General features: G+C 39.0%; 3 protein-coding genes across 3 annotated transcripts; all 3 read right to left on the reverse strand.

The window, feature by feature from the left end:
• Positions 1-2,277: 2,277 nt before the first annotated feature.
• Positions 2,278-3,195, reverse strand: LOC117750683 (olfactory receptor 2AT4-like). The gene has a single exon (XM_034561967.1). It carries the CDS (start codon positions 3,193-3,195, stop codon positions 2,278-2,280), a length of 918 nt encoding a protein of 305 aa, XP_034417858.1.
• Positions 3,196-5,963: 2,768 nt separating this feature from the next.
• On the reverse strand, positions 5,964-6,881 carry LOC117750682 (olfactory receptor 11A1-like). The gene has a single exon (XM_034561966.1). It carries the CDS (start codon positions 6,879-6,881, stop codon positions 5,964-5,966), a length of 918 nt encoding a protein of 305 aa, XP_034417857.1.
• A 3,439-nt stretch (positions 6,882-10,320) lies between these two features.
• On the reverse strand, positions 10,321-11,256 carry LOC117750608 (olfactory receptor 11H2-like). The gene has a single exon (XM_034561877.1). It carries the CDS (start codon positions 11,254-11,256, stop codon positions 10,321-10,323), a length of 936 nt encoding a protein of 311 aa, XP_034417768.1.
• Between the last annotated feature and the right edge of the window lie 5,310 nt (positions 11,257-16,566).

Genomic DNA, 16,566 nt, shown 5'->3' on the forward strand with positions numbered 1-16,566 from the left:
CACTTGAGGGCAGGTCGGCACTGGTTGAGGGCAAGTGATCATCAATCTTGCCTCTAATAGTTCAAATCTTTTCATTGAAGAAGTTCATGAAGTCATTACTACTGAGGTCTATAGGAATACAAGGCTCCACAGAGCTGTGACTCTCTGTCAGCCTGGCTACAATGCTAAAGAGAAACCTGGGGTTGTTCTTATTTTTCTCTATTACTGATGAGTAATAGGCTGCTCTGGCATTACGGAGGGCCTTTTATATGTTTTAAGACTATCTCACCAAACTAAGCGTGATTTTTCTTGGTGGAACTCCATATGCTTTCAAGCTTTCGTGATGTTTGCTTTAGTTTGCGGGTCTGAGGGTTATATATAAACCTCCTTTGCCTCACCATCTTCTTCTTCAGAGGGGCTATTGAGTCTAGTGTCATTCTCAGTGAGCCTGTAGCACTATCGACAAGATGATCAATCTCGGACGGACTAAAGTTAGCACATTGAGACGTGGTATTGAATCAAATGCAGAAGGAATCGCTTCTTTAAATTTAGCTATAGCACTGTCAGTTAGACATCTGGAGTAGAAATGTTTGACTAACGGTGTACACTCTGGGAGTATAAACTCAAAAGTTATGAGGTAATGGTCTGACAGAAGAGGGTTCTGTGGAAAGACCTCCAAATGCTCAATGTCAATGCCCCATGCAAGAACAAGGTCAAGGGTGTGGCCAAAGCAGTGAGTGGGTTTCTGTACTCTCTGACAACATCCACATGAATATTAAAATCTCCTACAATAATAACCTTATCAGTTTTATGGACTAAACTTGATATAAACTCTGAAAATTCAGATAGAAATTCTGAATATGGACCTGGTGGCCCATACAGTATAACAAATAGAATTGGCTGTAATGTTTCCAAGTTGGATGTGAAAGGCTTTCAAATGAGTTGTAGTTCAATTTAGGTTTAGGATTTATTAATAGGCTTGAGTCAAAGATGGCAGCTACTCCACCTCCTCGGTCGGTGCCTCGAGGAATATGAGTATTAATATGACTTGGAGGAGTTGATTCATTTAGGCTGACATATTCTTCATGACTCAGCCAGGCTTCAGTGAGACAAAATAAATAATTTACTAATACAGCTTTAGATGACAGATCTAATATTAAGGAGTCCACATGTAATTCTCCTATTTTGTTGCACTGCTGAAATATTGGCGTTAACCTGTATGAGGTTATTTTGTATGACTCCTCTTCTGGTTACTTTTGATTTAATTAATTTAAGTGGCTGAGGGACAGACACAGTCTCTATAGAGTTAAGGTTAAGGGTGGGTACCTGCTTGAATGGAAGTGCAGAGAACGGTGTAAGACTACAACTCTGCTTCTGCTTCCTGATCTGAACTCTGGATTGTCTGTTAATCAACTTGGACATATTTGCAGAAATGAGACCCGTCCTTCCAAAGTGGGATGAATGCCGTCTCTCCTCATCAGATCAGGTTTTCCCCAGAAAGTATTCCAGTTATCGACGAAGCCCACATTGTTTGCTGGGCACCACCTCGACTACCAGCGGTTGAATGACGACATGTGGCTATACATGTTGTCATTGATAAAATTAGGGAGAGGGCCAGAGAAAATTAGAGTCCGACATTGTTTTGCCGTATCTACACACCGATTCCACATTAACTTTAGTGACCTCCGAGCGTCAAATTCAGGAGTCATTACCGCCGACGTGTATTACAATCTTATACTGTATTTACGTTTATCTTAAGCCAGGAGATTTAAACAGGATTCAACATCGCCCGAAATGTGCAGGACGAGGGATCAGACACACTGGCACAGGACAAGGGGAGACACAGACTATAAGTACACATGAGGGAAGTGGGGAAACAGGTGGACACAATCAGGAATCAGGGAAGACAATCAGACTGGTGACACAAGAGGAAGGGCACGGAACCTGAAACGAAAGGAGAGTTAATTTCCAAAATAAAACAGGAAGTCACAAAACAAACATGGAGACAGGACAAAAACCCAACTTGACATACAGGTGTGACAGGTAATTGGAAAAAAACGTTGTCTCTCGGGGCACAAAAATACAATTTTACATACATACACTGCTAAATTATGAACATGCATATGCTCCTGCTTTCAAGGTTGTTCATTAAAATGTTGACATGCATTCATTTCATCACATCATTAGCTTAGTTTTGTTTTTTTAAACTGCTATGAATCGCATAAAAAACGTAAAACCTCCTCCATAACATAACCACTGCTTGAGCAAAACTGTACAACAGTCATCAGTGTGAATACATTAGACCCTTTTGCAGAACAGCATCTTAAGGTGTACATAAATTCCTCTCATTTTTAGTCCATAAATGATTGGATTAAAAAGAGGTTGATATATTACTACTTGTAAAATCATTATCAAATGTAAAGTTTTCGGAAATTCAGGTTCCAGTCGAGCAAGAAGTACATCATATGCACTTAAACAGGATAAGCTGAATAGAACCAGGAGGTGGGGTAAACATGTCTGTGCAGCTTTTCTCCTGACTCCTTGACATCGATAGGATACTACAAGTATCCTGGTGTAAGTAAAAAGTATGAAGAGCACGGGGAGAAGTACAGCACTACCAAAAACAACCAAGCCATAAAGAAACAGCAATCTTGAAGTCACACAGTGAAGTTTATGAACGGTGCTGTTGCAAATTATTCCTTTCAAATAAAAGTTACATATTGTCTTATTAGCACTCAAACACATCGGGACTGAAACCTGACAAGCAGGCACAATCCAAGCTGAAATCAGTAAAATATTAACAGTTGTTTTGCTCATGATGGTTGGATATTGCAGAGGGTTACATATAGACACATATCTATCATAGGCCATGACCGACAACAGGAAGAAATCTGAACAGGCAAGTGAGTAATATACAAACCACTGTAAGAGACAGGCTGAATAAGATATGATCTGTTTTTCTGATAAAAAGTCAATCAAAAGCTTCGGGTAGATAGCAGTGCTGAAAAGAACAGAGTTGATTAACAAAGCTGCAATGAAAATGTACATTGGCTCATGGAGGGATTTGTGAATCACTATGATGCACACAATAGTTAAATTACAGCTAATTGTTAAAATATACAATGTAAACATGATCACAAAATAGAGATATCTATATTTGTGCACTTCCACATGCCCACCAAAAGTGATGTATGTCACATTTAAGCTATTATCCATTAAAGATATATCAATGATAAAATAAAATAAAGATTCTTGAGTAACCAGCACTAGATTGTCTTATTCAGTCTTCAGTACCTGACCTGGATATGCACTGGTGTGATCCAGCAGACAGGATCTGTAAAGTGATCTGTTTGAGTTGGTGGGATGTTTTTATCAGATTACTTCATCCTCTATGGATCTCATTAAACTCTCCAAAGAATGAGCTACGTAAAGAACTTGATTCTTGAGGCATGAAGTCATACATGTTTTCTTTACCTCGATTTGTTGGAGCAATTGTGGTGTTTGTAGAGAATTTACCATCAAGCAGTATATCTAAACGTCATAATTAATCTAGCGCTGTTTGGGGCCTTTTTAGTGGTGCGCCCTAGGCTCAGGTTGCCGACCTTGCAGAACAGTCCAGTTTGCCCCTGGTGTTTTCTGCCAGTGAACCACACCGAAGGACAATTTCACCTGTTTAGAACGGAGAGCTGCTGCTTTAGCTAGGAGGTTGGAGCGTTAGGGTTTCCCTTGAGGGATTATCTGAATGGCATAATTGAGTGGCAAAGAGCTGCTGAGAAGGGCTGTGCTCTTTTTTCTTACTGTTGATTGATTGGTTTTGTGGTGGAATTATTTGTAACTCCTATTCACAAGCTTCGGATGAGATGGTTGAAATAAAGAGATTCCACAAACAACCTTTAAGCTTCTGCGTATTTATTCTTGCGCATGAAGGAACTGGTCTGCAGAACGATGAATGTTCAGCAGAGAAGTACAAATGCACATTGGTTTTGGGCTCAGTTGTATACCCTTCCTTCCAAGGGGTCGTGTAGCACACGAACATGCACAGATAGGGAGTATGTAAGGGCGGGGCAAAGGTACATCAGAGGTTATGTATTTTACTTCATTGTATTATGGCGATACATCCGCGGAGCGTCATGGTTCTTTGAACATAGCGTAGTGCGTGTCTTGACAGGACATTTGCTTAACAGTTTTCCTTTGTCACATATTGTCACGCCCGGTGGTGTTTGATACAGACCTTTAGCGTGTCAATGCGAAATGGGCAATGAATGGTTGTATTGGGCTTTTCTGACCTTCTGACCACTCAAAGCGCTTTAACACTTGTCATCATTCACCCATTCATACACTGATGACAGGAGCTACCATGCAAGGTGCCACTCGCCCATCAGGACTATCTAACATTCAAAGACCATAGGCACAGCTACGGGTTTAAGTGTCTTGCCCAAGGACACATCGAACCGCCGATCCTCTAATTGAAGGACGACCCTGCTCTACTATTGAGCCACGTTATATATGTTCTATGCTGACGATACGTTATTCACGTTTTACTTAGTTTTGGTACTCATTTTAAGGCCAACCATTATGTTTTCCCTAAGCCTAACCAAGTGGTGTAGTTGCCTAAACCCTGAAGACGTTAATCATATGTTTATTGCATATAAATTGATGCACTGGGCTACACACTGCATTAGAAAGTGGCGCCAATGATCCTGACCTAAAAACTTTGAGTGATGCAAATCAAAGGGAGATCCCGCCCCCCTCTTTGAACAGTTAGGGTGTGCTTGACTGAAACAGCTTCAGTTGACACCTGTTGGAGCTCAGGTCAGGTTTTAATGTGTGTGTCTCACTGTAGGTGTTCTGCAGTTACAGACAAGCCAAGTGTTGACTATACATATTAAGGAAATAACGACAGCAGCATTGTGCTTTCTTATAAGTTATTTTAGTTGTTATGGTTCTCATCTGATAGTATCAATATATGTCGTGCATAAAGTATCATATGTTGTAGCCACACGTCACACCAACACTCGCAAACAACACACATCTCTGTGGATCTGAAGGCTCAACCACCATGGAGACAGTCCGGAGCGGGTCAACAAGCCCTCTTCTCATGAATAATCAACATGTCTCATTTGGAGTGTGTCGAAGCATAGTATTTTTGCAACGCTGTCTGTTTTACTATTATACAGCTTAAACATTAGAAGAGGACATTAGAACAAAGCTGAAAGTATAAGCTTGAATCCACCCAGTTTACCTCCTTGGAAAATTCATCACACATATAAACATTATTGTGTAGTAAATGTGATATGATTATTTTTCTCCATAAAGAATGAAATTACCCACAAGCAAGACTTGGATGGTGGGCACATGATACAGCCGTTTATCAATAAGAAACATGCAGTCAAATATAACATAAAACATATTTTCAGCTTATTAAAATTCTGCACTTTTTAAATCCAGCATATGTATACAAATTTGACTTTTTTTATGAATTAAATTATTTACTCCAGATGGAGAAAACAATAATGAAATACACACTTGACAGACACAACAGTTTAATCATTCATTTTTACTATAAAATGAAAAAAACGTGCAACCTCCTCCATAACATAACCACTGCTTGACCACAACTCACTGCATCACACACTATATCATGATACTTTTTTAAATTTCAATTGTGCTGCTAAAACCCTGGATTGCCCTGCAGGGATTGTTAAAGGGCTCTGATCTCCTCTGATCTTGTGCTTATTTGAGGGCTCATGTTATCACCAGTAACTAAACTCAAACTGGAAAATTGATGATAAAGTTGTGGTTATCTGTTAGACTAAACCATTACCTTTGGGTCTTTGGCAAACTGCAGTGAATTGCTAAGTACTTATCATTAAATTATTGAAGTGGAAGACTCTTTGTGCGTTATTGTATGAAAAACAAGTCTTTAATCTCTGCATTATTATGACAAAAACGCTGACTGTACAACAGCTATCAGTGTGAATACATTAGACCCTTTTGCAGAACAGCATCTTGAGGTGTACATAAATTCCTCTCATTTTTAGTCCATAAATGATAGGATTAAAAAGAGGTTGATATATTACTACTTGTAATGCCATTATCAAACGTACAATTTTCGGAAAGTCAATTTCCAGTCGAACAAGAAGTACATCATATGCACTTATACAGGAGAAGTTGAATAGAACCAGCAGGTGGGGTAAACATGTCTGTGCAGCTTTTCTCCTGACTCCTTGACATCGATAGGATACTACAAGTATCCTGGTGTATGTAAAAAGTATGAAGAGCACGGGGAGAAGTACAGAATTCCCAAAAACAACCAAGCCATAAATATTCAGTATTCTTGAAGTCACACAGGGAAGTTTGTGAGTGGTGCTGTTGCAAATTATTCCTTTCAAATAAAAGTTACATATTTTCTTATTAGCACTCAAACACATCGGGACTGAAACCTGACAAGCGGGCACAATCCAAGCTGAAATCAGTAAAATATTAACAGTTCTTTTTCTCATGATGGTTGGATATTGCAGAGGGTTACATATAGACACATATCTATCATAGGCCATGACCGACAACAGGAAGAAATCTGAACATAGAAGAGAATAATATATAAACCACTGTAAGAGACAGGCTGAATAAGATATGATCTGTTTTTCTGATAAAAAGTCAATCAAAAGCTTTGGGTAGATAGCAGTGCTGAAAAGAACAGAGTTGATTAACAAAGCTGCAATGAAAATGTACATTGGCTCATGGAGGGATTTTTGAATCACTATGATGCACACAATAGTTAAATTACAGCTAATTGTTAAAATATACAATGTAAACATGATCACAAAATAGAGATATCTATATTTGTGCACTTCCACATGCCCACCAAAAGTGATATATGTCACATTTAAGCTATTATCCATTAATGATATATCAAATGGAATGATAAAATAAAATAAAGATTCTTGAGTAACCAGCACTAGATTGTCTTATTCAGTCTTCAGTACCTGGCCTGGATATGCACTGATTTGATCCGGCAGACAGGATCTGTAAAGTGATCTGTTTGAGTTGGTGGGATGTTTTTATCAGATTACTTCATCCTCTATGGATCTCATTAAACTCTCCAAAGAATGAGCTACGTAAACAACTTGATTCTTGAGGCATGAAGTCATACATGTTTTCTTTGCCTCGATTTGTTGGAGCAATTGTGGTGTTTGTAGTGAATTTACCATCAAGCAGTACATCTAAACGTCTTAATTAATCTAGCGCTGTTTGGGGCCTTTTTAGTGGTGCGCCCTAGGCTCAGGTTGCCGACCTTGCAGAACAGTCCAATTTGCCCCTGGTGTTTTCTGTCAGTGAACCACACCGAAGGACAATTTCACCTGTTTTAGACTATACGTATAGCCGTGTAATGGATGTGTGACACAATGCCAGATGTATTTCTCCCAAACCCGATGAAGCACCATGTTCAGTTGTTTTGAGAAAGCTGCAAGCAGCACACCACAGGCCAACGAATCGGCTCGTCCTTAACAGGCATGTTTTGAACGAGCATTTCACTTGTAGGACTAATTCACTTAGAGTGAAAACAATATTTATTACACATGCATCGGGAAATGAATAGTGAAGAGTCTTTGGCAATTAGACTCCATGGTGACGTAGTATATTAAAGGAGAAGGTGATTTTGTGATCACTGATATTCACAGACATACCAGGCAAATACTCATTTCTGTTTTGCATGCATCATCCAGGATGACTGTCCTGCCGAGAACGGAGAGCTGCTGCTTTAGCTAGGAGGTTGGAGCGTTAGGGTTTCCCTTGAGGGATTATCTGAATGGCATAATTGAGTGGCAAAGAGCTGCTGAGAAGGGCTGTGCTCTTTTTTCCTACTGTTGATTGATTGGTTTTGTGGTGGAATTATTTGTAACTCCTATTCACAAGCTTCGGATGAGATGGTTGAAGTAAAGAGATTCCACAAACAACCTTTAAGCTTCTGCGTATGTATTCTTGCGCAGGAAGGAACTCGTCTGCAGAATGATGAATGTTCAGCAGAGAAGTACAAATGCACATTGGTTTTGGGCTCAGTTGTATACCATTCCTTCCAAGGGGTCGGGTAGCACACAAACATGCACAGATAGGGAGTATGTAAGGGAGGGGGAAAGGTACATCAGAGGTTATGTATTTTACTTCATTGTATTATGGCGATACATCCGCGGAGCATCATGCTTCTTTGAACATAGCTTAGACAGGACATTTGCTTAACAGTTTTTCTTTGTCACATATTGTCACGCCCGGCGGTGTCTGATACAGACCTTTAGCGTGTCAATGCGAAATGGGCAATGAATGGTTGTATTGCGCTTTTCTGACCTTCTGACCACTCAAAGCGCTTTACCACTTGTCATCATTCAACCATTCATACACTGATGACAGGAGCTACCATGCAAGGTGCCACCCGCCCATCAGGGCTATCTAACATTCAAACACCATAGGCACAGCTACGGGTTTAAGTGTCTTGCCCAAGGACACATCGACATGGGCTAGCAGAGCCGGGGATCGAACCGCCGATCCTCCGATTGAAGGAGGACCCTGCTCTACTATTGAGCCACGTTATATATGTTCTATGCTGACGATACGTTATTTACGTTTTACTTAGTTTCGGTACTCATTTTAAGGCCAACCATTATGTTTTCCCTAAACCTAACCAAGTGGTGTAGTTGCCTAAACCCTGAGGACGTTAATTATATGTTTATTGCATATAAATTGATGCACTGGGCTACACACTGCATTAGAAAGTGGCGCCAATGATCCTGACCTAAAAACTTTGAGTGACACAATTCAAAGGGAGATCCCGCCCCCCTCTTTGAACAGCTAGGGTGTCCTTGACTGAAACAGCTTCAGTTGACACCTGTTGGAGCTCAGGTCAGGTTTTAATGTGTGTGTCTCACTGTAGGTGTTCTGCAGTTACAGACAAGCCAAGTGTTGACTATACATATTAAGGAAATAACGACAGCAGCATTGTGCTTTCTTATAAGTTATTTTAGTTTTTATGGTTCTCATCTGATAGTATCAATATATGTCGTGCATAAAGTATCATATGTTGTTGCCACACGTCACACCAACACTCGCAAACAACACACATCTCTCGGGATCTGAAGGCTCAACCACCATGGAGACAGTCCGGAGTGGGTCAACAATTCCTCTTCTCATAAATAATCAACATGTTAGATCTCATTTAGTTGAGCCAATATTTTACCATTTTAGGTCATATACATGTACACAAGAAGGTTAAAAGAGTATCGATTGGCACCATAGCAGCAGCCTTTCTATGCAGATAAAGTATATCCGTCTCATCTCGATTTCATCAGAATCAGAAGTGTTTATTGCCAGGTACGTTGAACATACGAGGAATTTGACTCAATGTAAGGTGCATAACAATAAACATAAACATAGAAAAAATATATATATAATAAAAACACTAAACATGCAATAATAGATAAATATGGTAAGAAAACTAAGAGATAACAGTACTTTATAACAAGTATACATATTTTTCATAAAAGTGGCAAGTGTATTTTTATAGCGGAAGAAAATGTGTGCATATCTTTTCGACTCCTGAATTTGCATAAACTTCTGCCACTACACTCCTCGTACACTTAAAAAAATTATTATTGATGTAAACCAACGGGCCAGGCACTTCACAGTGGAACTTCTGACGTGAAAAAAAAGACACACACATAATCTTTCTTCCCCTAATTTTTTGAAGCACACAAGGTCTAAAGTCAAAGCTTGAAGCAAAAGAAAATGTTTTCTTCTGAGAAGATTTGTGCACACATGACTGCTGTTACTGCTCTAAACATCAATTATCATTGTTACTCAAAATAACTTAGTTTGAAGTGTTAAAAGAATTACAATCTGTATGGTGTAATAAAACGAGAGAAACTTGTCTGGAATACAGGCTTGTACACACTTTCATTGTACTCTTAACACATTATCCATCTGCATTAATACAATTTACATTCTTAAATTTCAATATTTAACTTGACCAATACACCGAGAGCCAATGATATAAATATGTATGTCATTATTTGTAAAAAGAGTTCAGGTGTGCTAACTAAATTCACAACAATAAAATAAAATACATAGATAGGTAAGTCTAAATGTCAGCTGTGATAAGTTGATGTAGAATGAAATGTTTTTAAATAATTAGCCATCACATTGTTCAAGCTCAAGACACTCTTTGTCATATCAAACAGTAAAGAGGCTCTTTACGGCTTGTTATGGAAATAAGTACATTAAATACCTTTCAAGAATTCACACCTCTGCATGACTAAATCAGATGAAATGCCTGTACCTTCGTAATCTGTGTTACTTCATCAAATCCTTTTTGGCTGAACAGAACAACTTTTTGAGGTGTTTGGAAATTTCTTTCATTTTGAGCCCATATATGAGTGGATTAAACAAAGGATGATACAAAACTATTTGCAACATCATTATTAATCGTGCAGTTTTGGGATAATTGGATTCCACTCGAGCGACACTGACATCATATGCACTCAAACAAGAAAAACTGATTAAAACCAAAAGGTGGGGTAAACAGGTCTCTGCAGCTTTCTTCCTTACTTCTTTACAACTCTGATAGGTTATTATAAGTATTTTTGTGTATGTAAAAAGGATGAAGAGTATAGGAAGAATTGCAAGATCTAATAAAGTAACAATGCCGTATATATCGATTATTCTCGATCTTACACATTGAAGTTCGTAAATTGCATTGTTACAAAATATTCCTTTTGTAATAAAGTTACACAGTTTTGTTTTAGCACTCAGTATTGTTGGGACTGCAATGTGACAAGCAGGCAGAAGCCAAGCAAAAAACAGGAAAATACTCACAGTGGTTTTTCTCATGATAGTCGGGTATTGTAGAGGTTTACATATCGACACATATCTGTCATAGGCCATGACCGACAACAGTAAGAATTCTGAACTGCCTATAGTGTAAAATAAATAAAATTGGAAGAGACAGGCTGAATAAGATATGATCTGTTTGTCAGATAAAATGTCAACCAGAAGCTTTGGATACATAGCAGTGCTGAAAACAATGGAGTTCAGTAACAAGGCTGCAATGAAAATGTACATAGGCTCATGGAGGTTTTTGTGTATCCAGATAAGGTACAGAATAGTAGAATTACTGCATATAATTAGAATATATAATGTGAATATAATAAAAAAATAAACATATCTGTATTTGCTAACTTCTACATACCCATCAAGAGTTATATATGTTGCATTTACCTCATCATCCATAATGACAGCCAACATGTATAACCAGCATAAATGAATTACACTTTGAAAAGAACTCTCACTTTCATGATAATAGGAACATCAAACCTGTATGGAGTGTCTTATTCATTCACAGGCACCATAGGTTCACTTACCCTGAAAGGCACTTGGTGTTTTCGCTGAAAGTTTTTATTAGATTGCTTTACCCACCAAGGATCTCATTAAATAGTTTGACCTCCTTTACTTAAGCATTGCGCAATCTTTTCCACTCCAAGTTATCAGCTGTTGTAGTCCATACAACCTCGAAGGACTATATCCTGGAATACCGGACTCAGCCATTCAACTGCGACTCTTGTTCCAAACACTGATCCCGGGTATCAGAGATCAACGCACTAGATACCCCTCTAGCGTTAGTTTTTAACGTGTTGGGATGGCATGTCAATATACGCTTGTTACATGAATAGTGTCTTTTAAAATTAAACTTAGCACGGTTGATGTTAACTTGACTTACTAGCCACTTACGTCACTGGCGAGTGACAAACTGGTCACGTGACTAGCAACTTCCGTGATTAAGCTGACAAAATATCAACGTGACGTCACGAGACACCAACACCGGTTTCCTGAAAGAAAGTCCTGTGTTTGTTTGACCCTCATGCCCTAAGCAGACTCTCACGCACTTCACTATGTTACATACTCTTGAGGGTGAGCAAGCAGCAGATGGCGGCTGAGCTGAGAGTTTTCCTCCTTCAGTTAGCCTCGCACTTGGTGAACAGAGCAAAGCCCGCAAATGAAGCCAAAAGATAGCAGCATAGTTTTCTTCAGTTCACTGTGAAATAAAACACCCCTATTTTTATCAATTGTCTCCACATTTTGGGGCAGCACGGTGGTGTAGTGGCTAACACAGTCACCTTACAGCAAGAGAGGCCCGGGGTCGGTTCCCGGTCTGGGCAGTCCCTCTGTGTGGAGTTTGTATGTTCTCTCCGGGTTCCTCCTACAGTCCAAAGATATGCAACTTAGGTTAATTGGACTCTAAATTGCCCATAGGTGTGAATGGTTGTCTGTCTATATATGTGACTTGAGATGGACTGGTGACCTGTCCAAGGTGAACCTGCCTTCGCCCAGTGGAAGCTGGGATCTGCTCCAGTGACCTGCGACCCTAAATAGGATAAGCGGTTCGGATAATGGAATGGGTCTCCACATTTTGGCAAATTCCGCATTATACAGTTTTAATATCAAATTCCCTCCATGTTTTAACCTTTTGAAAACCGACCTATTGTTTAGGTTTCTGCTCGAAATAACATACCCAAACTAAAAAAGGTGTATCTCAGCAATCACAAAGGCTATTTGAATAATGTTGGTGTTATAATAAAGGCAACCCATGTGTGCTTTTGTTCAGATGTGTAAATATTAGTACATGTGTTACTGATTAAGAGTAAATAAAGATGAAAGACAGCAAAAGTTGAATTTTCAGGTTCGCTTTCCGGATGATCCTTGGAAGGATGCGGAGCAAAGGTTTAAACTGACTCAGATCATAGCACAATATAATAATATAACACTCTCTCTGCAAAGTTTGACCTCGAAAAAGTAAAGCAGATCAAAGTTAGAGAGGTTTTAGTACAGATTGATTAGGTGAAATGGGCATTTGGGCACCATCTGTGCAATTTGAATTTTCTCATGTACAAAACCATATATTTCACTTGTATATAACTTATGGTGTTCAATACATCAAATACAGTAGTCTTTGTTGAGTAGAAGAAGATTTTTTTTTTTTTTTAAGTCAAAGATAAGCAACATTTGTGACTGTAAAGCGCTAAAGCGATTCATGTTGCTGTGTTTTTTGGCTCATATCTCGGTGATGCTTTGGTGCAGAAGGATTTTCTAAAGATGTTTAGAATATGTGTTAAATCCTCTTGCTCTTTGCTAACTGGCTTTTTCTGATAGCACCGAGCTACGGGTTGCTGGTTCCGAAAACGTGCTGAGTGGGCTGCCTACTGACAAAATGATGATTATGATATTTTAATAATTCTTTCTTGGTGTTTGAGTTGTGTGGAAATGGCTTACTTATTATTGTAGCCCAAGTTCTCTTGTTTAATTTGATGTACAAGCATCAATATATTTGCTCATGTTTATTGTAATGTTTTACACAGTCTAACTATAATGTGTAAATCGGCAATGGTTTTCAAAAGGTTAAGAATCGCGGAAAAACACAATCTCAATATTCTGGACTATCTATTCTCAGAAGAGTATGTCTGCTATGGTAACAAAGTCACTTAAAAACCTTTTATGTAGTGTGTGTGTGTGTGTGTGTGTGCCTCCTCCAATTAATATGATGCAATCTCACAAACACACAGCTGATGTAAGGATACTGTAGTGGGCGTCATTAGTGGGCCATCCACTGTGGAGAACAACAGGCCAGGCCTCATGAGAGCGGCCTGACTACAGCCAGTCTGTAAACAGCTAATTATGAACCAGGAGTCCCAGTGTGCAAACCTCTGCGGACATATTCCGAAACAACACAATGGTGAGGTCAGCACTTTTGGTGTCATTTTTTTATTTAGTTGATCTTTTGCCAAAAAGTACTATTTTTAACCCAGACCCCAATGTTTCCCCCACCAAGTTGTGTTTGTGACTAAACCAAACCAAATCTCCGATATTACCACTGTTTCTTTCAGTTTCCCCAAAACAAATATATACAAAATAATGATCTTTACGTTTGCTTCCTTGTGCACCTTCTTACATGCAATAAAGGCCCCCTTCCTGTTCCTGCAGAGGTTTGATATTTTGGGCGAAAAGCTTTAAGAGAACATGACTCCTTTTTTGGCGGTCATATTTTCTTACGTCTGCCTGTTTCTGTGGCGTCTCTCACAGGATCAGTGTTAATCCCGGAGGTGACCCAGTGACCATTACTCTGTGAAAACCCCTAACACACACACACACACACACACACACACACACACACACACACAGTTGATAACGGCTGGCCTCTTGAAGACCCAGATGTTGCAGCAGGGTTTAATGCATCACAACTACTGTTATTGCCCTCTTAACACTGTTTTGCCTGATGCTGCTGAGCATGTCTGACCTGCTGTGTGTGTGTTTGTGTGTGTGTGTGTGTGTGTGCTAAAAGCAGCAAAGAGTTAAGAAGCTTTGTGATCTATTGTAGAAGTACTTAAAGTGAGTGTAAGAGCGAGTTTATGATAGAAAGAGGGAGTTACACAATGAAGGAGTGAAGAACACGAAGAAACAGATGGAGTGAGTGAGGAGAGACGGGGAAAGATTACGATTTAAAAAATAACCGGAGGAAGCAAAGAGAGAGAGAGAGGGAGGGTGGTGGTTGGTGGATTAAGTCGGGTTAGAGAGGATTAATGTCTGTTTTGGTTTGGTAGTAAAATCACATCCATGTCAGTCCCCACTGGCCGCTGCTGACACGCTCACACTGATTCAGTTCAGCTCTCAGCTCACACACTGAAACATCACCGGACCAGAGGAAGAAGAGGACGAAGAGGTGGTGAGTTGGTCTTATTCCACAGCTTTGACTGGATGTGCTTGAGAGTCGAGGACTGAGCTCTCTGACCAGGAGTTTTACTTCCTGTTAGACTCTGTCGTTGTACTTGCAGCTCGGTGAGGCTAAATGATAACATCAGCATGCTAACATAAAAATGTTTAGCAGACGTAATGCTTTCCATGTTCACCATCTTAGTTCATCACATTTTTTTATTAGCAGTAAACACAGCGTGCAGCTGAGGCTTTTTAGAATGTCATTAGTTTAGTTATTTGATCATAAATCAAAGTACTGGACACATTGAAATCCTCCTCTGGGTACAATTAATATCTATAAACAATATTATGGCAAACCATCTAATAATTGCAGAAAGAAAAAGGACAAAACTTAAGACTATAACGTTGAACCGCAAATCAGAAAGTGTTTTAAACCCCGCGGCAGGTGCAACAAACATTGCCAAACTGACCTGACACTTATAGAATCAAAAACAGGATTATACATCAAAGCAGATGATGTACAAATATATTTACAATATAAACACCACACCAGCTGGTGCCCAAAACCACACATTAAAGATTTTACATTTATATACCTTCAAGGAAAGTACATCAATTTCAATCAATTTAAGATTATATCCAGAGTTGTTCCATTTACTTTATATCCAATTGTTTCACCGGTAAAATGAGCTTTTACACCTTTTAACGTCTTTTCTTTTACTCTGTTGGCAGGATGAAATTACTGGCAGAGCTAACTGAAACAAAATGGAGAACTTCAATAGTTTGCAGGAATTCAAGATTGAATTTGCCACTCAGTTCAGTAGCTGTGGTGCAGTTTTAGACAACTTCATAGTTAAATTCCACTCCTGTATTGAACTTGGTTTGAGTTTGTAGTGTTTAAAACCAGTGGGAATGAGCCAGGGCTTTACATAATATGTCTCAAGAAGCTTGTGCGGCTGCGTGATGTGCTCAGTTGACTTTTGATGACTTTTGGATCTAGTTAATGAAAGCTTTTGCAGCGTAAGTGGAAACGGAAGCAGAGCCCATTAAGAAGCTAAAGAGGAGACGTAACATCAAATTAGCCCACATTTAGAAACTCGCTGCTGTCAGAGGAGGTACCAAAATAACACACAAGCTGTATATAAAACATTTAGGTCATTTAGGTTTTAAAAATTACAAATTGCTAACACTCACAAAGGAATATCACAGAGCTTATCGGTTGTGTTATGACATTGGAAATACAAATGATAATACTGGTCTTTCTGAGTAACATTAGAGGGCTAGTAATTCAGTCATACCAAACAAAATGACAATCACATTTAATCACATGTTATGAGCCAAAACATATGCGGCATACAAACATATACAAAAATGAACAAATGTGAATAAGTTCGATGAGTTTTCATTTATTTTAAAGTAGTAAAATAAATGATGACAACAAATTTTTGAGTTATGTATTTTATGTTAACAATGGATCAAATGATGACGTGAGATTCGTAGACTATTTTTGCTCCAAGTTTTACTGTTTTGTTCCATCTCAATGTTTCCATTAAAAAAGCTCAGATAAACTCAACGTACTCTACCTGCTCAGCAGCAAACAGCAGACAGAGAGTTAGAGAGCAGCCGGTGAACATAGTGGAGCATTTAGCAGCTAAAGAGACAGCTATTTCCCTCTGCAGTTGGTGGAGACCAAAAACGGAGCTAAAAGAGAGAGCATTTTAGACTTGCTGTGTAACTGCTGAAAGTGGAAATAAGCAACTGTTTGTTATTGTATTACAAAAAGCAACTTTATGTAATATGTCACCTCATATGTTAGGTTGTTTGATTTTCAGATGA

The sequence above is a fragment of the Cyclopterus lumpus genome, chromosome 21, assembly GCF_009769545.1.
Source record: "Cyclopterus lumpus isolate fCycLum1 chromosome 21, fCycLum1.pri, whole genome shotgun sequence".
NCBI classification, from domain to species: Eukaryota; Metazoa; Chordata; class Actinopteri; order Perciformes; family Cyclopteridae; genus Cyclopterus; species Cyclopterus lumpus.

Bases quoted from the DNA above. Each gene is read 5' to 3' on its own strand.
- LOC117750683 (XM_034561967.1), bottom strand. From the start codon at position 3,195: ATGGATAATAGCTTAAATGTGACATACATCACTTTTGGTGGGCATGTG.
- LOC117750682 (XM_034561966.1), bottom strand. From the start codon at position 6,881: ATGGATAATAGCTTAAATGTGACATATATCACTTTTGGTGGGCATGTG.
- LOC117750608 (XM_034561877.1), bottom strand. From the start codon at position 11,256: ATGGATGATGAGGTAAATGCAACATATATAACTCTTGATGGGTATGTA.